The sequence below is a fragment of the Myodes glareolus genome, chromosome 19, assembly GCF_982192425.1.
Source record: "Myodes glareolus chromosome 19, mMyoGla1.1, whole genome shotgun sequence".
Classification (NCBI taxonomy): Eukaryota; Metazoa; Chordata; class Mammalia; order Rodentia; family Cricetidae; genus Myodes; species Myodes glareolus.
Genome location: NC_142044.1, coordinates 8945713 through 8962269, shown reverse-complemented (window position 1 = coordinate 8962269; position 16557 = coordinate 8945713). Strand labels below are relative to the sequence as shown.

The following is a 16557-nucleotide window of genomic DNA, read 5'->3' as shown; positions in this document are numbered from 1 at the left end:
TAGCATGGTTGGTTGAAGTAATAAAGCCACTTAATATTGATCTAAGCATACTCAAAGGATGAACAGATGATGTGGTCAGAAAGACAGGGAAAACGAATATATTTTCATTCTGTGTAGTGAAAAAAAAATCAATGGATAGTAACTCGTACCAGTTATAGCATGCTCCATTACTGATGCTGTGGATAAGAATCTCACCATGGGCATTAGATCATACACTACTACAGCAGAAACTAAGGACATGAAGCTCTGGAAGGAAAAGGGAAGACCAAGCAAGCCAAAGGTCTGAAGAGGCGGTATAAGCACCCTAATGTGGTGACAGAGCAGAATTTGTGGTCACAGCTAAGGAACACTACGGTCTTCACAGCTGGTCTCTGCTGATGGTTCTGGTCTCTGGTAGTTTTGGAAGATGGTGAGTCAGGAGGAGAACTGGATGGAGAGGCAAAAAATTTAGGCTACTCCATCTGTGGACCTCAGCATTTCTCCCTCTTTGCCTCATGATAGAAAGAGCTTCAAAGAGCATTATAGATTTTTATTTCTGCTCCATGGGCTCCAATTTCCTCTCAATCCCTCTTTTTTTTTAAATCCAATTCTTTCTCAAATTGTACAGGAGGAGATTTGCAGAAAACTGTTTCCACCTTAATCCAGATGGCACAGTATGGATCATATCAGTTCATCTCTTGACCGTCTGGCACGTGACACATGCCTCTTAATCACATTTAATTTCTGAACACAAACGTGAATTTGTGCTTCCACAACACATAAGTCCCTGTCAACACACAGATGCGCCAGCTCTTCCAAAAGCGGGCACGTCATGCACACCTCACCCTTTGAGATTTTGGGGGTAACTGTCTTGTTTAGCCGAGCCACACTCACTGCTTCACACCCTTAAGTTTATTGATTTGGGTTTATTAAGACAAGGTATTGCTACTTAGCCTCGCTAGTATGACACTGACTATGTAGACCAGCCTGGTCTCAGACGAGTGACTGTTGTTCTGAGTCCTGGGAAGACAGGCATACACCACAACACGTGGACAGAAAGTTAGGTACAATCCACACATCTGTATGATCTAGCGGAGAAATAGGAACAAGCAAATATTGATATTTTTGTTTGCTTCAAACTATTTATGGTCATTTAACCTAGTTTTATATGTATAAAATGGTTACATCTGGTAAACTGGACAATTTATCCCTTACCTGACTTGTGTAACTGAAAAATGGTCAGTGTGGCTTCCAACTAAAACTTGACTCACCACAAAAAGTGAGCCAGGCTTGAACCAATTCACGGCCCCAGAGTTCCTTACTGGGTGAGGTCAAGTCTAGAACTGTAAATCTTTCTCCTGACCTTCCTCAGGAAGACCTAGGGTCATTTACTTAGATGACCGTGTTCTGGGAAGGGGAAATAACAAGGCTTTGGGGGACTCTCAAATTCTATTTTAAACTCTCACAAATTTTCAGTGTCCCTGAATTTCCCTGAGGTTCACCAGTGGAGGGACTTAGGAAAACTGGATGGGGTGTTTGTTTATTTGTTTGTTTGTTTGTTTCTCTGTTTTTGTCTTGAGTCAAAAGTTTGTCTTGAGTTCTGCCAACGGGATTTGGCAATCCCTTGTTTTTCCTCATGCTAATTCCCTCAGTTCTATCCTAAACAGAACAGTTGTCTTCAGGAACTCAAAGACTCCCACCTTCTGACTAATGTGTATATTTTTTTCTATTATGTTTAAAAACATTCCCCCATATTGGTCCAATGCAGTAGCTTCTAGAAACATATTTAACATTATCAACTAAAATACACCTAAAAAGTAAGAAAGTCATGACAAACTTAAAGATGGAGACAAAATGGAGCAAGCAATGAAAGTGGCCGGGGCCATGCCTTGTGACAAGTTCCCGTTTGCTCGCTGAGGGTGAACCCCAAGTCTGCCCTTGAGCACCAGCAAAAACTGCTATAGCCATAAACCACAAGATGGGTGTTTGGAAAAGGTGTGTCTGTTTCAGATGCCGAGACTGAGAAAAGTCTGTGGAGGATGCTACCTGTCGTTTATCTCAGGCATGCCACGAAGAGATTAGCGATTGTCCAAACAGTGAGAGAGACACCCATCCACAGCAGTGAAACCGAACCTACTTACATAGCTTAAATAACTGAGAATCTTCATGGCTCTCTCTTGGTCACAGTGGCGTTTGCTTCTGAAGCTACATTCGCACAAGAAAATTGAAGTATTACATGGTATTTTAGTTCAAAACTGTTGAGGGCACTGAAGAGTATGTAAGGGAAATAACATTAAAACTTTAGGTCAGATCTTGAATTTTCTCTGTTGAGCTGTTTTGATCTGGGTTTCCTCTGGAATGAGCAATATGACCTTCTGGATTTTTTTTTCCCCTGAGGAGATGGAGAACAAAAATCAAGAAAAAGGTGTTCTGATATCCGCGTGGAAACAGTTTCTCAAGTGACAGAACACAGGATTAGCTTTTAGAAGACAAAATATTTACATGTTTTTAAATACTGAATAAGTGACTATGATGAGGCTTTTTAAAGTAACAAATTGGGCCTGATAAGGACTGATCTGTGACCTTGGTGAAGATTTTCCTTATTAATTTAATTTCCCTACACAAATATAATAAGTGAACACATACTATCACATGGAGCTAGCAGAATGATCATTTACCATATTTAAAAGGAAGATTTTACATAGTTAGTATAGATAAAATGTCAAAATTGTTCTAGCCTATAGTACTACATGTGCCATTAACAATTATCAACAAGGAATAAAAACACCGTGGAAACCTTTAGTTTGAGGACATGAATATCTGATAACATAAGAGATTAAAAGAGTCTACATCAGTGAGCCAGTGAGCTAATGAAAACAAGAATCAGTGACAAATTCAACTAAATCTGTGAACAGGAACACTCAAGATTTCGAAAGTGCTAAGTATATTCTACTCTGGTCTCTGTAGTTCAGACGTGAGATCAGTCACGAGTATTCATGTTCCCTGTGGAATCCATGCGTCTGCCACCTGCTGAATGAAAACGTGACGAGCCCGCCACGAGCCACAGTTCTGTCAGCTGTGACCTACAGGAAAGACAAATCCCGCTCTAGGACATGCTTTCAAGTTTTCTGTATGCTAATAGGCATCAAAAACACAGTTAAAAAGACAGCTGATAAAACTGAAATGAAACACATTTTCAGTTCACATCACAAGACACGGTACGTAGTAACAGACTACGTACAATATATCAAAACACAGCACGAAGACAATAGAAACGGAACACATTTTATACTTAGAGGGTTCATGGAAAAGGAAATACAATGATTTAAACATGCCAGAGGAAGACAACATTGTTTGAAAGCAAAGAATTACTATTTAAAACTTTACTCTGACGCTCTTTTGCCTACTAGTATTTAATAAATAAATTGCTTGATTTTGAGGGAGAAAGAATTTTCATACACTGGAATATTTTCAAACCTTTATGGAAGGCAATTTGTGGGAACACAAACACACACACACTCACACACACAGGGGATGGGAGAGAACACAAAGGCATGCACAAGTGTTTGATTCTACTTTCTCAGTTTTAGGAATTAATGGTGTAAAATCAACTCAAGTGGTGCTTTAAAAAAAACAAGAGAAAAAGAATGGCAATGTATCCATAGGGAGCTGACTAAATATAAGGAAAGGATGTGGGATGGCATGCGAAGAAGAAGAAACGCTGAAGTGATAAGGAACGTACTAGAAAACACACTGAACATATTGAGGTTTGCATCTGTGACTACAGTATCCAACTAGCTCCACAAAGAGGGGTTGGGTGAAAGAGAGATGAGCAAGGACACACGTACATACGCATACTCTCACATTTGTGAGTAGATACATACTGACTGTAAAGCACAAAAAAAAAATGGTTAAAGTATTTAGAAGTATTGGATGTCGACTCAAAACTTGGAATTATACAAAAATAACGCGAAGAAAGAGAACAGGCTGCCTGGGGGAGGGACAAGTGAGAGCTGTTTACATAATGCTCTTTTGAAAGAACTGAAAATTTAAGCTATCTGCCTGCCGTCTTGGACATTTCACACTCCTGTTCTCACAACCTTATAGCTGGGGGTGGAGAGAGAGAAGGAGGGGAATGTCCTTTAAAGATAAGAATATAACATGCACAAATACACACACTTGACTGACAAGTGCCATTTTTTTTTAAAGGAATATTTTCATCTCTGGAAATCTACTCAAAACTCAGAAAGTTATTCAAGAAGGAATTGTTTCCAAGGAAAAGAGCTTTTCTGTCACCAGTAAATGGTGTGGACTGGGCCTTATTGGTGTGCGTCTCTGTAAACAAACACTGGGCATATATATACCTAGTTACAAAGCTCCTTAACCGAACCACCCTATAAACTTGGTTAGAGGAAAAGTTCCATTTGGTCTCCAGAATGGAATGACCGTGAGCCATGAGCCCCAACAACAGCACATTCTAATCTTAGGGATGAAAGGAAGCTAGGATATCAGGTGAAAATCCAGAAGAGTTTCAGATCCACCAAGGCTGTCATTTCTAAGTGGGAACAAGCTTAGATTCCTGAAGTGAACACCCGGGGGCGGGGTGGGGGGCAGGGGAAAGAATGTGTATAAGTAAGTGATGCCTGAGATTTTGAATACCACATGTGTGGCAGACTGTAAGCTTCCCCTCTATCCTTTTCTATCATTTACGATGAAGAAAGAGACCAGAATATCATCAAAAAGTACTCAGTCACTTTCTCTTCTTCTGGAGTCTATTTTAATATTATTAAACACATTTACATGTTAAATTCTTTTCTTGTGCATTGAACCCAGAGGTTCACCATTGTAAAAATATTTCTGGTTAAAATGGGGCGACCCAGAGGAGTAAAATTCTGAAATATTGGAGGGATACAATTGAAAGTCGTTCACAGATTTAATCCAGGATGGCAATACCTCTCTCCTATGGAGAATCCATTCACTGTTGGTTTTGCTCTCAGACTCCGTAGATCTCATAGCAAATTCCTCCAAAAATGGATTTTGACTAGAAGAGGTAAAAGAGAACTTAATCTAATTTCCTGAAAACACTGTCAAAGTAACTGAGATCCGGATGATTGCCTAGACCAACCCGGGCATAGTAGCTGCATGATTTCAGGCCGGTGCTCATTTCAACGGATGCTGATAAGTTCGTTAATCTTAGTGTGTGTCAAAGCGATGCTGGCATCTAGGGAGTTATTGAGGAAAGCATTTTTTCCTCCCTTGAATTTCAGCCTAACAAGTGCAGGAGTTTCGGTGTGTGCGTGTGAGTGTGTTGGAGGAGAGAGTGACATTTGTCAAGCTGGGGGGGGGACTATGAATGCTAAGTTGTTTCCAGTCATTGCCAAGGTTTGTGATAAAATGTCAAGGATTGGGAATGGAGAGAGGGCTCGACAGTTAAGAACACCTGTATGCTCTTCCAGAGGACCAGGGTTTCGATTCCTAGCATCCTTACGTTGGTCAGCAACTGTCCAACTCCAGTCTCTGGGGATGTGATACCCTCTTGTGGCCGTGGCAGGCATCAGGTATGCAAGCATCTGCATACATGCAAGCAAAACACCCATACATTTAAATATATATATATATATATACATTTAAATATATATTTATATGTAAATATATATACACATTTAAATAAAGGAGTCAAAAATTAGGTAAGCTGGATCAAAGTAACTGCTTCTATTATATGTCTGATCAGAAGTTTGTACTCTGTGGACAAGTGTCCTGGTTCAATTTTCTTATCAAAGAAATGGCACCAAACCCAGGTTTACTTAGTTCTCAGGCACCTGAATTTTCAGAATAGGAATGTTACTATGCAACAGTGATGTCAGTAAAATTGTTGTGGAGAAGGCAATAAATATGGCTACTCATACCCCTATTGTGTCTATGTGGTTCTTCAGGTCAAATTTCAGAGCGTATGCAGAAACTGAAGGAATAAAAAAGGGAATTGAAATAGGATAAAGTGTTAGGCTTGGGCTAGTGGCATGTATTTGTCACGCTGGCTCTTGGGTGGCGGAGGAAGAAGGATCAGAAGTTCAAGGCCAGCTTTACCAGGATGAATTCCAGGTTGGCCGGGGCTATAATACAGTCTCAAAAATAACACCAATCACCAGCCACTAAAAAGCTACTGTAATAATGTGCCTACAACATGTCTAAAGAGACAGCCATCTTGCCGCATTTAGCATTATAAGTTCTTAGCTTTCGCTCACAGGAGAAATAGACAATTTCCAATAGTAATGAATAGAGGACAGACGAGTTCACTAGAATAAAATAGGCATCACCTAGCATATTTAATGAATGCTGTCCTAAGTGTTTTTCCAAAACCAGGGCATCTAAAAGTTTAATTCAGAGCTTGGAAGGCACAAGAGGAGTAAGGATTAAAATAAAACATATATCAGTGGGCAATAAACTTTTCTTTTTGAGTATTGCAAAGTATCACACGTCTTCGTGAAATTTCTTAGGGGAAAAGTAATGTCAAGAAAACACAAGTTGTGAGGAAAGGTGAGGAGAGGAGAAACACTAAATCTTACTCCCTAAACTGAGTGTGTGGGTTTTAATTTCAGCCTTGCAGGGAAGTCCGCCTGCAGACTGAGATTAAACTTTAAAATGGGCAGAGGTGTGTCTTCACGTTAAAAAAAAAAAGTGGTTGAAGTTTAAACTCTGTTTATCAGAAGCAGCAATCCCAGCCAGGAGCTCAGGAAGCAGTGTACAGAAGGCATCTTCAGTTTCTCATCAGATTCTCTTGTAGAGCGGCTAATGGTGAGGTGAGCCCAGAGCTTCTGAGAGGACGCCTTGGGCATCAACAGCAAGGCAAGGCCCTCTCCCTCACTGTAGGTACTGTCCAGCTTGCACAATCGCTCTGTGAAAGCCTGGTGAGCATTTCTTCCTGCATGAGGCTCTCTGCATGCTGTCAGTGCTCTTTAGGACCTCAGGGAAACCCGAGCGAGCGTTTCTGGCTTTAGGACCCAGGAACTCTGAGGCAGCCTGACTTTAGAAGCTTTGGACCACAGCACCACCTACTTATAGAAGCATCCCGAGCCTTAGCTTGTCTGCATCTCCATCGGAAAGTGCGCTGGCCACATCCCTTCGGCCTCCGGGCAGTGTTCTGTCTTCCCCAGCGCGGGCAGGGTGAAACCTCAGCTGTGAAGTGGTGGTGGAGAGATCCCTGGAAGCAGCGACTGGACCCGGACGCTGTGAGGAGAGCGGTCGCGCCCCTCGCCCGGGAATCGCTCTCGCGGGCGGAGACCCAGCATCCCAGTGCTTGTGGTCGCGCTTGCCCGCCTGCGCGCTCCTGCCAGGCGCCGCCAGCCCTGAGGACCCTCGGGGTCCGCGGACCCTGCTGCAGCCAGCCAAAATCTTATAGCTGCCAAGAGCTCCCGGCGGGTGTTGGCAAACTTTTTCCGAGCCCACGTGCTGACCAAACAGCCCGGCTCGCTTTCCGAGCCTGGGATGCAGCGCCGCGCCTAGGCACTCCGTGCAGCCTGAGACACGCGCGCACGGTAGGCGATCCACACCTGGTGCCACGGCACGGGGATAGCCCACCCCGGGCGCGAAGGGCTCCAGAGCGCCCCTTTAAAGCCCTGCGCTCCGGTGCTCTTCGGACGCCCTTTCTTCCGCACAACGCCCTTTCCCCAGGGTCAGAAGCCGCTGCGCAGCAGAGGTTGCTAATTCACTGATTGTAATCACCTTCCTCTCCGAGTCGCCTGCAGCTGTGCCATCTGCCCTGCCTTAAACTGTTCCGTGGCTCGTGCCAGTGAGTTCGCGTCCTCCCGCCCTTCTTTCTTTAAACCAAGAGGCGCGAAGGTGCCGGTACCTCCTCTGGGTTCTCTCGATCCCCCACCCACCCTGCTTCTCTCTCCCCATTTCCCAGGTTCACGGCGACGGAGGGAGAGATGCTCAACGAGCCAAACTGATCATTGCAGCTACAGGGCCAGTGGTAACTGTCTCCGAATCCTCCCTAAGGAGTGCAACCCGCACTGTCTCCTCGCAGGAGCCCCACGTTTCCTCGACTTCGAGAGGCGTCTCTCCCCAGCCCGACCGTCCAGATGCGTTTTCGCCTCTTCTCTTTTGCCCTCATCATTCTGAACTGTATGGATTACAGCCAGTGCCAAGGCAACCGATGGAGACGCAATAAACGAGGTGGGTCGCTCTCGGTCGAAGGTGTGTGGGGTTCCTAAGTAGGTGGGAGTGTCGGGAGTGCTCATTCACACCTAGGCTTTTGGGACCCCAAATTTGGGGACCCTAATTCTTGTGTGGGCTACAACTGTCCACTCTCAGGGTCTCAGTGCTCCGCAGAAGGCTTTCTTCTGCCCCTAGTAGGCGCGGTGAGACTCGGAAAGAACTGGGAGCCCGGTAAATTGGGCTTTTCTCCCGCAAGCGCTCAGGGATTCATCATGTGGTCCACAGTCTGTGGCATTTCTCTTGAACTCTTCTTTGGATCATATTTCTTATGTGACATCCATTTTTTTTCTCGTTTTCTTCTTTTGTCTTTTTAATTATCTTCCTCGAAGTGCAAGAGTCTTTAATTTCCCGATCCACGTGCGCCCTAAATCCTGCCCAAGATAACTTTAGACATGGTATGGTGTGGGGGTGTGTGTTTGGGGCGTGGGCGGCGGTGTTGGGGAGGAATGGTCAAGTTGCTTGGTAGAACCTGAGTTGCTAAGAAAAAAAGCAACACTGTTCTCTTTTTCTGGAACCTGAGAAGAGATGGGAACTTAATGAATTAAGTAGCAGCTCCTGCACTGGCTTTCTCCAGGAGTTCTCCCCTGCAGCGTGAATGTTTTAAAAAATAGACCCATGTTGCCCAGTTTGTTTGCTTTCTCAAAGCAGCTATTTCGGAGAAGGGTTTTTGTCCTCAATGAAATTCACTTGAGGCTTTCTAAATGCTCACTTCTCCACCACTTGTGTGAGGGGTGAAGGCAGATGGAAGCCTCCAGAAAGATTTCAGAGAATTCGACTTTAGAGTGCTAAAGTATTTCTGTACTTCTGTCTTCCAGTCCTTCTGGGGGGCGGTGGCTAACGCAAATGCGTTTTAGAGCATGTGCCGCCAGACACAATGCAGTCTTCTGGAGGGACTTAAACGTAAACCACACAGGCATAACGATGAAGTAACAGCGTAGAGTTCTCGTACAACAGCCTTTTGTTAGCACCTGAGGAGAGTCAGTTGCTTCTGACTACCAGCTTGGTCTTTCGCGCAGTGAGATTTTGTCATGGTTTGGAGACCTTCGTTTTGTTTTTCCAGGCTATGAACGTCTCCATTTCTGGTGGGTTAAGGACTCTGGCCCTGTAGCTAGTTTTGAAGACATTTATATTATTATCATCACTATTATTGTTACTGTTGACAGTTTGAGAGGCGTTAAGCTGTTCTCATCAACTGAGGAGCTTGGCCTGTGCCCGAGCAAAGCTGTGGGTCACTGATGATGATGATGTATGACGATTCAGGAACCAGTGTTTTTAATTGTTGCTATGTATCTCTGGCTTATTAAAAAGGACACACATACTCAAGCCCATGCCTTTATCTGCTTCATTTATGACACTTGTAAAACATTATTTTCAGAGATTACTGAATATAGAAGCATTAAGAGAGAAAGTCCTTTCCAAATTGTAAGAGCTTCATGTTGATACCTGTCTTTGCAAAGTGGTTCTCCAGCTCACCCCTTCCAATGGGCTCTTTTCTCCATGCCATTATTATATTTCCAGGCATTATTTGGCAGACTTGGCGAGTTTTTATTATACTGTATTCTAAAGTGTTTGGAGAAGCCACCCCCACTGTTAAAACACTGGAGCTGTAATCAGTTTCTTTGGAAACACTAAAGTGCATCAAGTTTGCAACATCTAGAAGTATCTAAAGTTCCTTGGTACATTCTTGATTACATGAGTTACTAATTCAGCAGTGGTGTTCTGCTTCCCACTGCTGGCCCCTGTGGCTGAGTGGCCAAGAGTTAAGTACATTGTCTGAGAACTTAAATGCAGAGATGTTGCTTGGTGGAGAATGGCATTGTAGCACTCCAGCGGCCAGAAGCGATACTGCATGCTTTTACGTCTCCTATAGGGCCATCTCCTTGGCTCTCTGCCTGTACTTTTTTTTTTTTTCTTGAATATTGGAATTGGAACCTATTTTCTTTTTCAGAGCTTGCTCTAGCAAAATCACTTGTAGCCATTGCTATCTACTGTCCCAAACTCTGACATTAAAAAAACTCAAATTAGACAGTGTGCAACAGTAATTTGTGCCAAATCAACCTTGTCATTTCACAAAGTCTGAAGGCTTTTGAGTGCGTGTCGATCAGGATGGCTGTTTTAAAAATGCCCATCGAAATATGTTTCTGGCTTTCTTCTCTCCCGCAACAGATGTCTCTTCCTGAATCCCAAGTTTATGCCTAAAATAACTACAGCTTTTTTTTTTTTTTAAAGTGACCACACTATCTGTGCCAACAAAGGGCGCACTGTGTTTTTAATTAAAAGTGGAACTACTTACAGGGCTGGCTAGACAGTGCAGGGTCATAGTAGCCTTTCTGCCCCGCAAGGAAGCTTAAGGCCTGTATTGTGAGAATATTGAAACGAATAGAGATGTAACTCAAGTTGTGTTGACTTGCCCCTCTTCCCAAACTTAAGCTGGTTTTAATTGATCTCATGCCCACTGATTGATCCTACACCAATTGTCGTGCATACCAAACAATTGCCTTTTCCAAAGGAGATTGATTTAAATTAGTTTTCTTTTTCTTTTTTTTTTTCTTTTTTCTCCTGTGAATGCCTGACTACCAGCCCGACGGTTCCAGGAGTGACGGTTGACATGCTAGAGCCCATTGTGGTACCAACATTTCCCCCTTGGCCCTTTGTTTTGCATAGTGGCAGTTAAATATTACCTTCTAGGGGAAAAAAAAGTGATTACTACTTTAAAGAAAAAGGCGTCGTGGCATAAAAGATGAGTTATTTCCTTGGCTTTGTGCTGTGATGCAGGCAGCAATGGTACCAGGGTTGGTTAGGCTTGCCCCTGGGACCTGAGTTTTCTTTTTCCCTTTCTTTCTTTTTCTTTTCTGTAGCCCATCTGCAAATAATCAAACCTTCACTGTGGCACGTTCTCAGAACTCCTCTGGCACTATGTTTAGTCTGCTCCATGATCTCAGATGCTCCTTAATATCATTTTCTTAATGAAATCAAATCCCTGGCAGAGATCAGATCATTTAGTCAGTTAAAATCAATTGCATCCAGGCTGAAATGGAGAGCAAATGTATCATTTTGCCCTATGTCTTATTTCAAAAAATATCCAAAGGATTGAGAAAATAAAAATATCGACTTTGTCAACTTGGGGGCAAGACTTTGTCCCGTGAAGACCATCGTAGACTGCTGCTGGATTTTCTGCCCTTTGTTTTGTACAAGTGCATTTGATGGTCACTAATAGGGCCCAGCTGAAATAATGCTATTAATTAGGCACAAACACAGTGCTGAGAATGTATATCTATGTAGAAGGGATACACGTGCCGATATTTGGGCAGGTTGATCGGCAGCCCATGTTTGGCCTGCATGGTAAGTGTCCACACTCGTCAGCCCGTTCATCCCCCTTCACGCTGTATGAAGACCCCACTAGCTGCTGTTAGTCATTGCTGTCTGTATCTGCCTTGGGGTCTTGTAATTTATTTCTATTCTTAAACGGGGTTCCTTAGTTTTATTTATTTACTTTATGGAGTGACTGTAAGTTACATTTGGAGCCAAATGACTGAAAATGTAAAATATAACTTTATTATGGCCTTTCAGAATTTCTTGAGCTTGGAAGGCGGTGGCAACTCTTACCACTTACTTCTACTCCACGGATCCGAGTGGTGATAGCAAAGTCGGGGACGAACCTAGGAAAGATCTCAAAGTTTTTGCAAGCAGCCAGGCTTAGGGACCTGTAACTGGTGTTGCTGGTGGGAAACTCTAAGTGCTGTTGCTTGTAGCTTCTTCTCTCAGAAGCTTCCAGTTTCTTTCGTCCTTAATGTCTTGTGTTCACAAAATTACATTTGGTTTCTTCTACAAAGACGAAGTGTTTATCATAGAGTGTTGTGTTTCTGGCAGCTGGGGTTGGAAGAAAAGATAAACACTTTCTCTTTAACTGTGTAGAGATAAATTAATTAGTTTGTCATTTATAATTTAATGAAGAGATTTGGAGGTATTTGTTTTCCATAAGTACTTTTTAATAATGGCTTATTTCTTCTAGTAGCCTTTCAAAATACAAGCTAGCACATGGAGCGTATTAACCTACATTTAAAAGCTTCAAAATACATTTCATGTGCTTGCTTGCTTTCCAAAGCTCCGAAGTAGTTCAGAAAAGTTGATGTGATGTTTAACTTGCAATGCAAACAGGCTCTTTCTTCTCTTCACTCTTATTTTTCCCCATTGGTTGCTTTTGCTTCCAGCATGATTGCATCAGTTTTCTGGCCAGTGTTTTAACTGATACAAGGCAGTCAGAAGATTGCTGTGCACACACCAGCATCTTATTTGCCACTGACACTTGGAAGGGATTCAGAATAGGTGATGTTCTCCTAGTCTTCCATTTAATTCTGGCTTACTCTCTGTGCTCTGAAAAGCAACCGTGAGTAACGTCCAATATTCGCAGCAATCGCAAGTTGGAGATGGCACTTCTAATTCCTTAATGCAAAACTACCTCTTGATTTATTCAGGAGCTCGTCAGTTCATAGAGAATCTAGGTTTCTTGTCCTTTAATTTTTTTTAAATTTCAACTGACTGTCTTTAAATCTCATCTCCAGCCCCCCGTTTCTAGATATATTCACTCATCGCCCCTAGTCCAGGAAACAGAAACAGATGACAAACAATCTTTGACTAAATACTTGGTCAACACTCTGCTGAAAAGAACTGGTAAACTTTCGGATGATAATGAAGTACTTTTCAAGATGTCAGTGGGGTTATTATCCCACCCTTTCCCTATCAATAGCAAATTAAGGATTAATTTCTCGGGGAAGACAATATTATATTTTCAGTTGGAGCAAATGTACAAGATGCTAATTATGATACTAAAATGCATAGAGAACATATGTATATGCCTGTATCATAATGAAGGTACATATGCATGTGTACTTTCATGTGTGCGGAGAGCATCCAGTAGAACAGATTTGATAATGGAGATTGCACTTTTTAGAACTGAATTTCTTTCAGCCTCTGTTTTCTTGTCTTTCATTTCCTTTCATTTTCCCCTTAGGATGTAAAGATCAGTACTGTGGTTAGGGTGGTGAGAAGAGGGTGTTAATCTCCTCCAAGGCCTGTCTCACCTCTCTTCTCTCCCGTGGGACCTTTCTCTCTGCTGGACTCTTTAGGTAGGCTGCAGTGCTGCGAATCCCAAGTTTGGTTTTAAGTTATTCTTGAGTTAACACGCACAGCAACGGGCTTTGTTGGTGACCCCTCCACACATATATGTCATCACACTTAGTTCATGTTTGACCCCTCCCACTGGCCTTTCCCATTCCTTTCTGCCTTGCTAGCAACCTGCTTCTCAGAGAGTGGCCCCTTGTCTTTGTGTCCCGTGTATTCCTTTGCTTTCTCTTGTCCCACACCTCCCTCGTCACATCTCTGTCTAGTCGCCTGTCCTTCACTTGCCTCCTCTTCCTTGCCGGGCTTGGTAATCTTGTGGGCTTCCTTTCCTGGGCAGGTGGTTACAATCTGGCTTCCACTCCATCCTTTTTCTGAGAGGATGTGTTCTATTCCAGATGATTGGGCTTGGATTTTACGGTAGCTTTAGGTAAACAGCGAAGTGGTTGATGAGAAAGTTACTTTTAGAAGGAATTTTTATAACTTTATGAATCTGCTCAGGTGTTTTGCCTACAGTAGGCTTATGTACAACCTATGCAGTTTGAGCCTAGTCCCTGGAGACCAGGGATGCAGATCCCCTGAGAGTGAACTATGGATATGGACAGTTGTGAGCTGCTGTGTGGTTGCTGGGAACTGAACCCTGGTCTGCCAGAAGAGCAGCCAGTACTCACTAGCCTGGAAAGGATTTACTTGATGGCCTTTCAGACTCTGTGCTTTCCGGGTGACATCATTTTGATCCTCCATTACTCATTCTCAGGAGATATCTTTGAGGATATCTTTTGAGGAGGGTTTCTTCCTCTACCTAGTAATACCGTAACATAGAATTTGGCTCCAGTTTCCTCTCCATTCCTATTTGTCGGCTCTTCTTCAGAGCTGGTAGAACCCAGCATTATTTGCCTTTCCTCTCTCCATTTCCTTCCGATTCCTGTTTCTTCAACTCTGACTTCCAGAAGCAGCCGTCAGCTTTAGTTCTCAAGTTTTCATTCTGAGCTTCAGATTACATCACAGTCCGACTTCCCAACAGCCAGTAACACTTGGATAGATGTTTTATGTAATCTCGAGCTTGGCAACTTCCTTCCTTCCCGTGGCTCTCCCCTGGATATGTGCCTTTATTTATGTTCCTAGTTTCCACTCACGGGCTTTCTGTGTGCTGAGACTGTGAGCCTTGCTCTTGTTTTGATATTTCTGTTGCCTTCTAAAGTGTTCATTAGTTCAATAGAGTTGAAACTGTCCTTTATTATAGACCAGTAGGTTTCAGCCTTCCTAATGTTACAACCGTTTAAACTACTCTTTCAAACAGTCCCTCATGTTCTGGTGACCCCTCCCTCCAAAGCATAAAATTATTTTCACTACCACTTCGTAACTGCAATTTTGCTACTGTTATGAATACTAATGCAAATATCTGTGTTTTCTGATGGTCTTAGTAGACCCCTGTGGTGTAAGGGTCATTCGACCCCTGAAAGGTTACAACTCACAGGATGAGAACTGTTGTTGTAGAGTATGCCTTAGATATATTTATGTTTAACAGCTGTATTTTTTCTAGGTCCAAACATTCCCTATCTTGGACCTCATAGTCTCTTTATCTAACAACATCTATGCCTTCTATACTCCATCCTTTTGAGTGATAGCATGTGTGCTATCGTCAGCCACATATCTACTTAACGTTCTTTGCTCATAAACCCCAAACACTCCGGCCTCATCTTACCCACAGAGACAATGTCAACCTCTCACACATGGTAGTCAGTGTCTCCCAGCCTCCTCCCAACCCTGCAAACCCCACGTAGTTAAATTGCATCAAGCTACTTCACCTGTGTTGTGGGGTGTGGTAGGTTACCCAGCTAAAATGCCGTTGCTTCTGGGACTCCTTCGTGGAATTACCTGCTTGCCTTTCCTGAGGCCCAGTAACGTTTTCCCTGATTAATTTCTTAGCTTTTCATGCTAATCCTAAATGGTTCTTATTTTTTTTCCTTATTTTGCTGTGTGTGTTATCCCGTTTTGAGCATCTTCAGATCAGCATTATGGTATTGCCATCTTGACAATCCTTGCTGTACCCAACAGAGTTTTCCCTGCATAAACTGGCGTTAAACTAATAGATATCCAAGAGATTTCATTGTCTGGTCTTAGGAAATATTGGTGACTTAAGATGTTAATACAGTGTTTTGTACATAATTGAAGTTAGAATGCTTCACTTCCAGTTGTGGTTTCATTATTTACTGTGAATGTCTGAGCATTCTCAGCCATCACACATTGTAAGTCTTAGAAATTCACAGTATGCCAGCACCTGCCTATCACTTAAATGACAGACTTTCCTAAGTAGCTTTTGACTAGGGGACAGAGTAGGCAAATCTCTGGGACAGGCATGCCTACATTTCTAAAATCACTTCTTTTAGAGAAAGGGGCAATAATGGACTTGTATACCCTACATAATTCATGTGAATGAATAAACCATCAAGGAGAAATTAAATGACAGATATATAATGCTTAAAAGACTTGTATACTAATAATATAAATAAATCAGTGCACGAAACATTTAACCTTTACTTTTATACCTGTGACTTGGATATGATACATTCATGAAATCATAGCTCTGAGAGAGACAGGTGTGCTCATGTGTGTATGAAGCCAGGTTCTTCCAGAGATGTGAAGAGGCCAAGTAGAGTTGGATTAGGTAATTCCTTTCAGAATCCTGGCATTTCGTTGCTGTGTGGAGGTGGGCTTGCCTCACGAGGAAGATGAGCTGCTTAGTAAAATAATATGTGAGTTTTAAAGCTAGTCAGTCAAGAAGGACATGAGTAGAACCAAACCTTCTAACCCTTCTGAATTAATCATCATCTCCCCACACATGGTATAGTATGCCTTTATAGAAGTATGGTCTAAAAATAGCAGTCAATAAAGAAATGACATTAAATAAATGGAAGTTAAGGAGCCATAACTATGTTGTAGTCAAAATTTACATAACTGGTATGTTTTCACCATTCCAGTATATGAATTATAGCAACTTATTTCTGATACTAGAGCCAGAACATGTGACTATGAGTATATATACATATTCATATTTGCATTTCTCTATATACATGCATTTGTGATAGCATGTATTTTATGAATATACATACATTATAATCAGAATAACCAATAAAGAGTAGATAAACCTACCAACTTATTTCTACTTTTTTACTCTAAAATGTAGTGGAACCCATTAGAATTAGCTTTTCTTAACTTGTCATTTGAGGAAAACAAAATTTACCT

At 42.4% G+C, this 16557-nt stretch overlaps 1 protein-coding gene across 3 annotated transcripts in view; it reads left to right on the top strand.

The window, feature by feature from the left end:
- Positions 1-7014: 7014 nt before the first annotated feature.
- The window catches only part of Rspo2 (R-spondin 2), a 135650-nt gene continuing 126107 nt past the window's right edge, over positions 7015-16557 (top strand). The window contains exons 1-2 of one of the 3 annotated variants that reach the window (XM_085679004.2): positions 7015-7511; positions 7883-8151. In XM_085679004.2, the coding sequence (XP_085535130.1) occupies positions 8058-8151 (94 nt within the window). In that variant the 5' untranslated portion in view covers positions 7015-7511; positions 7883-8057. Of the gene's footprint in view, positions 7512-7538; positions 7766-7882; positions 8152-16557 lie in introns of those variants that run through there. The other 2 variants (XM_085679007.2, XM_048457435.3) reach the window with 2 other exon arrangements.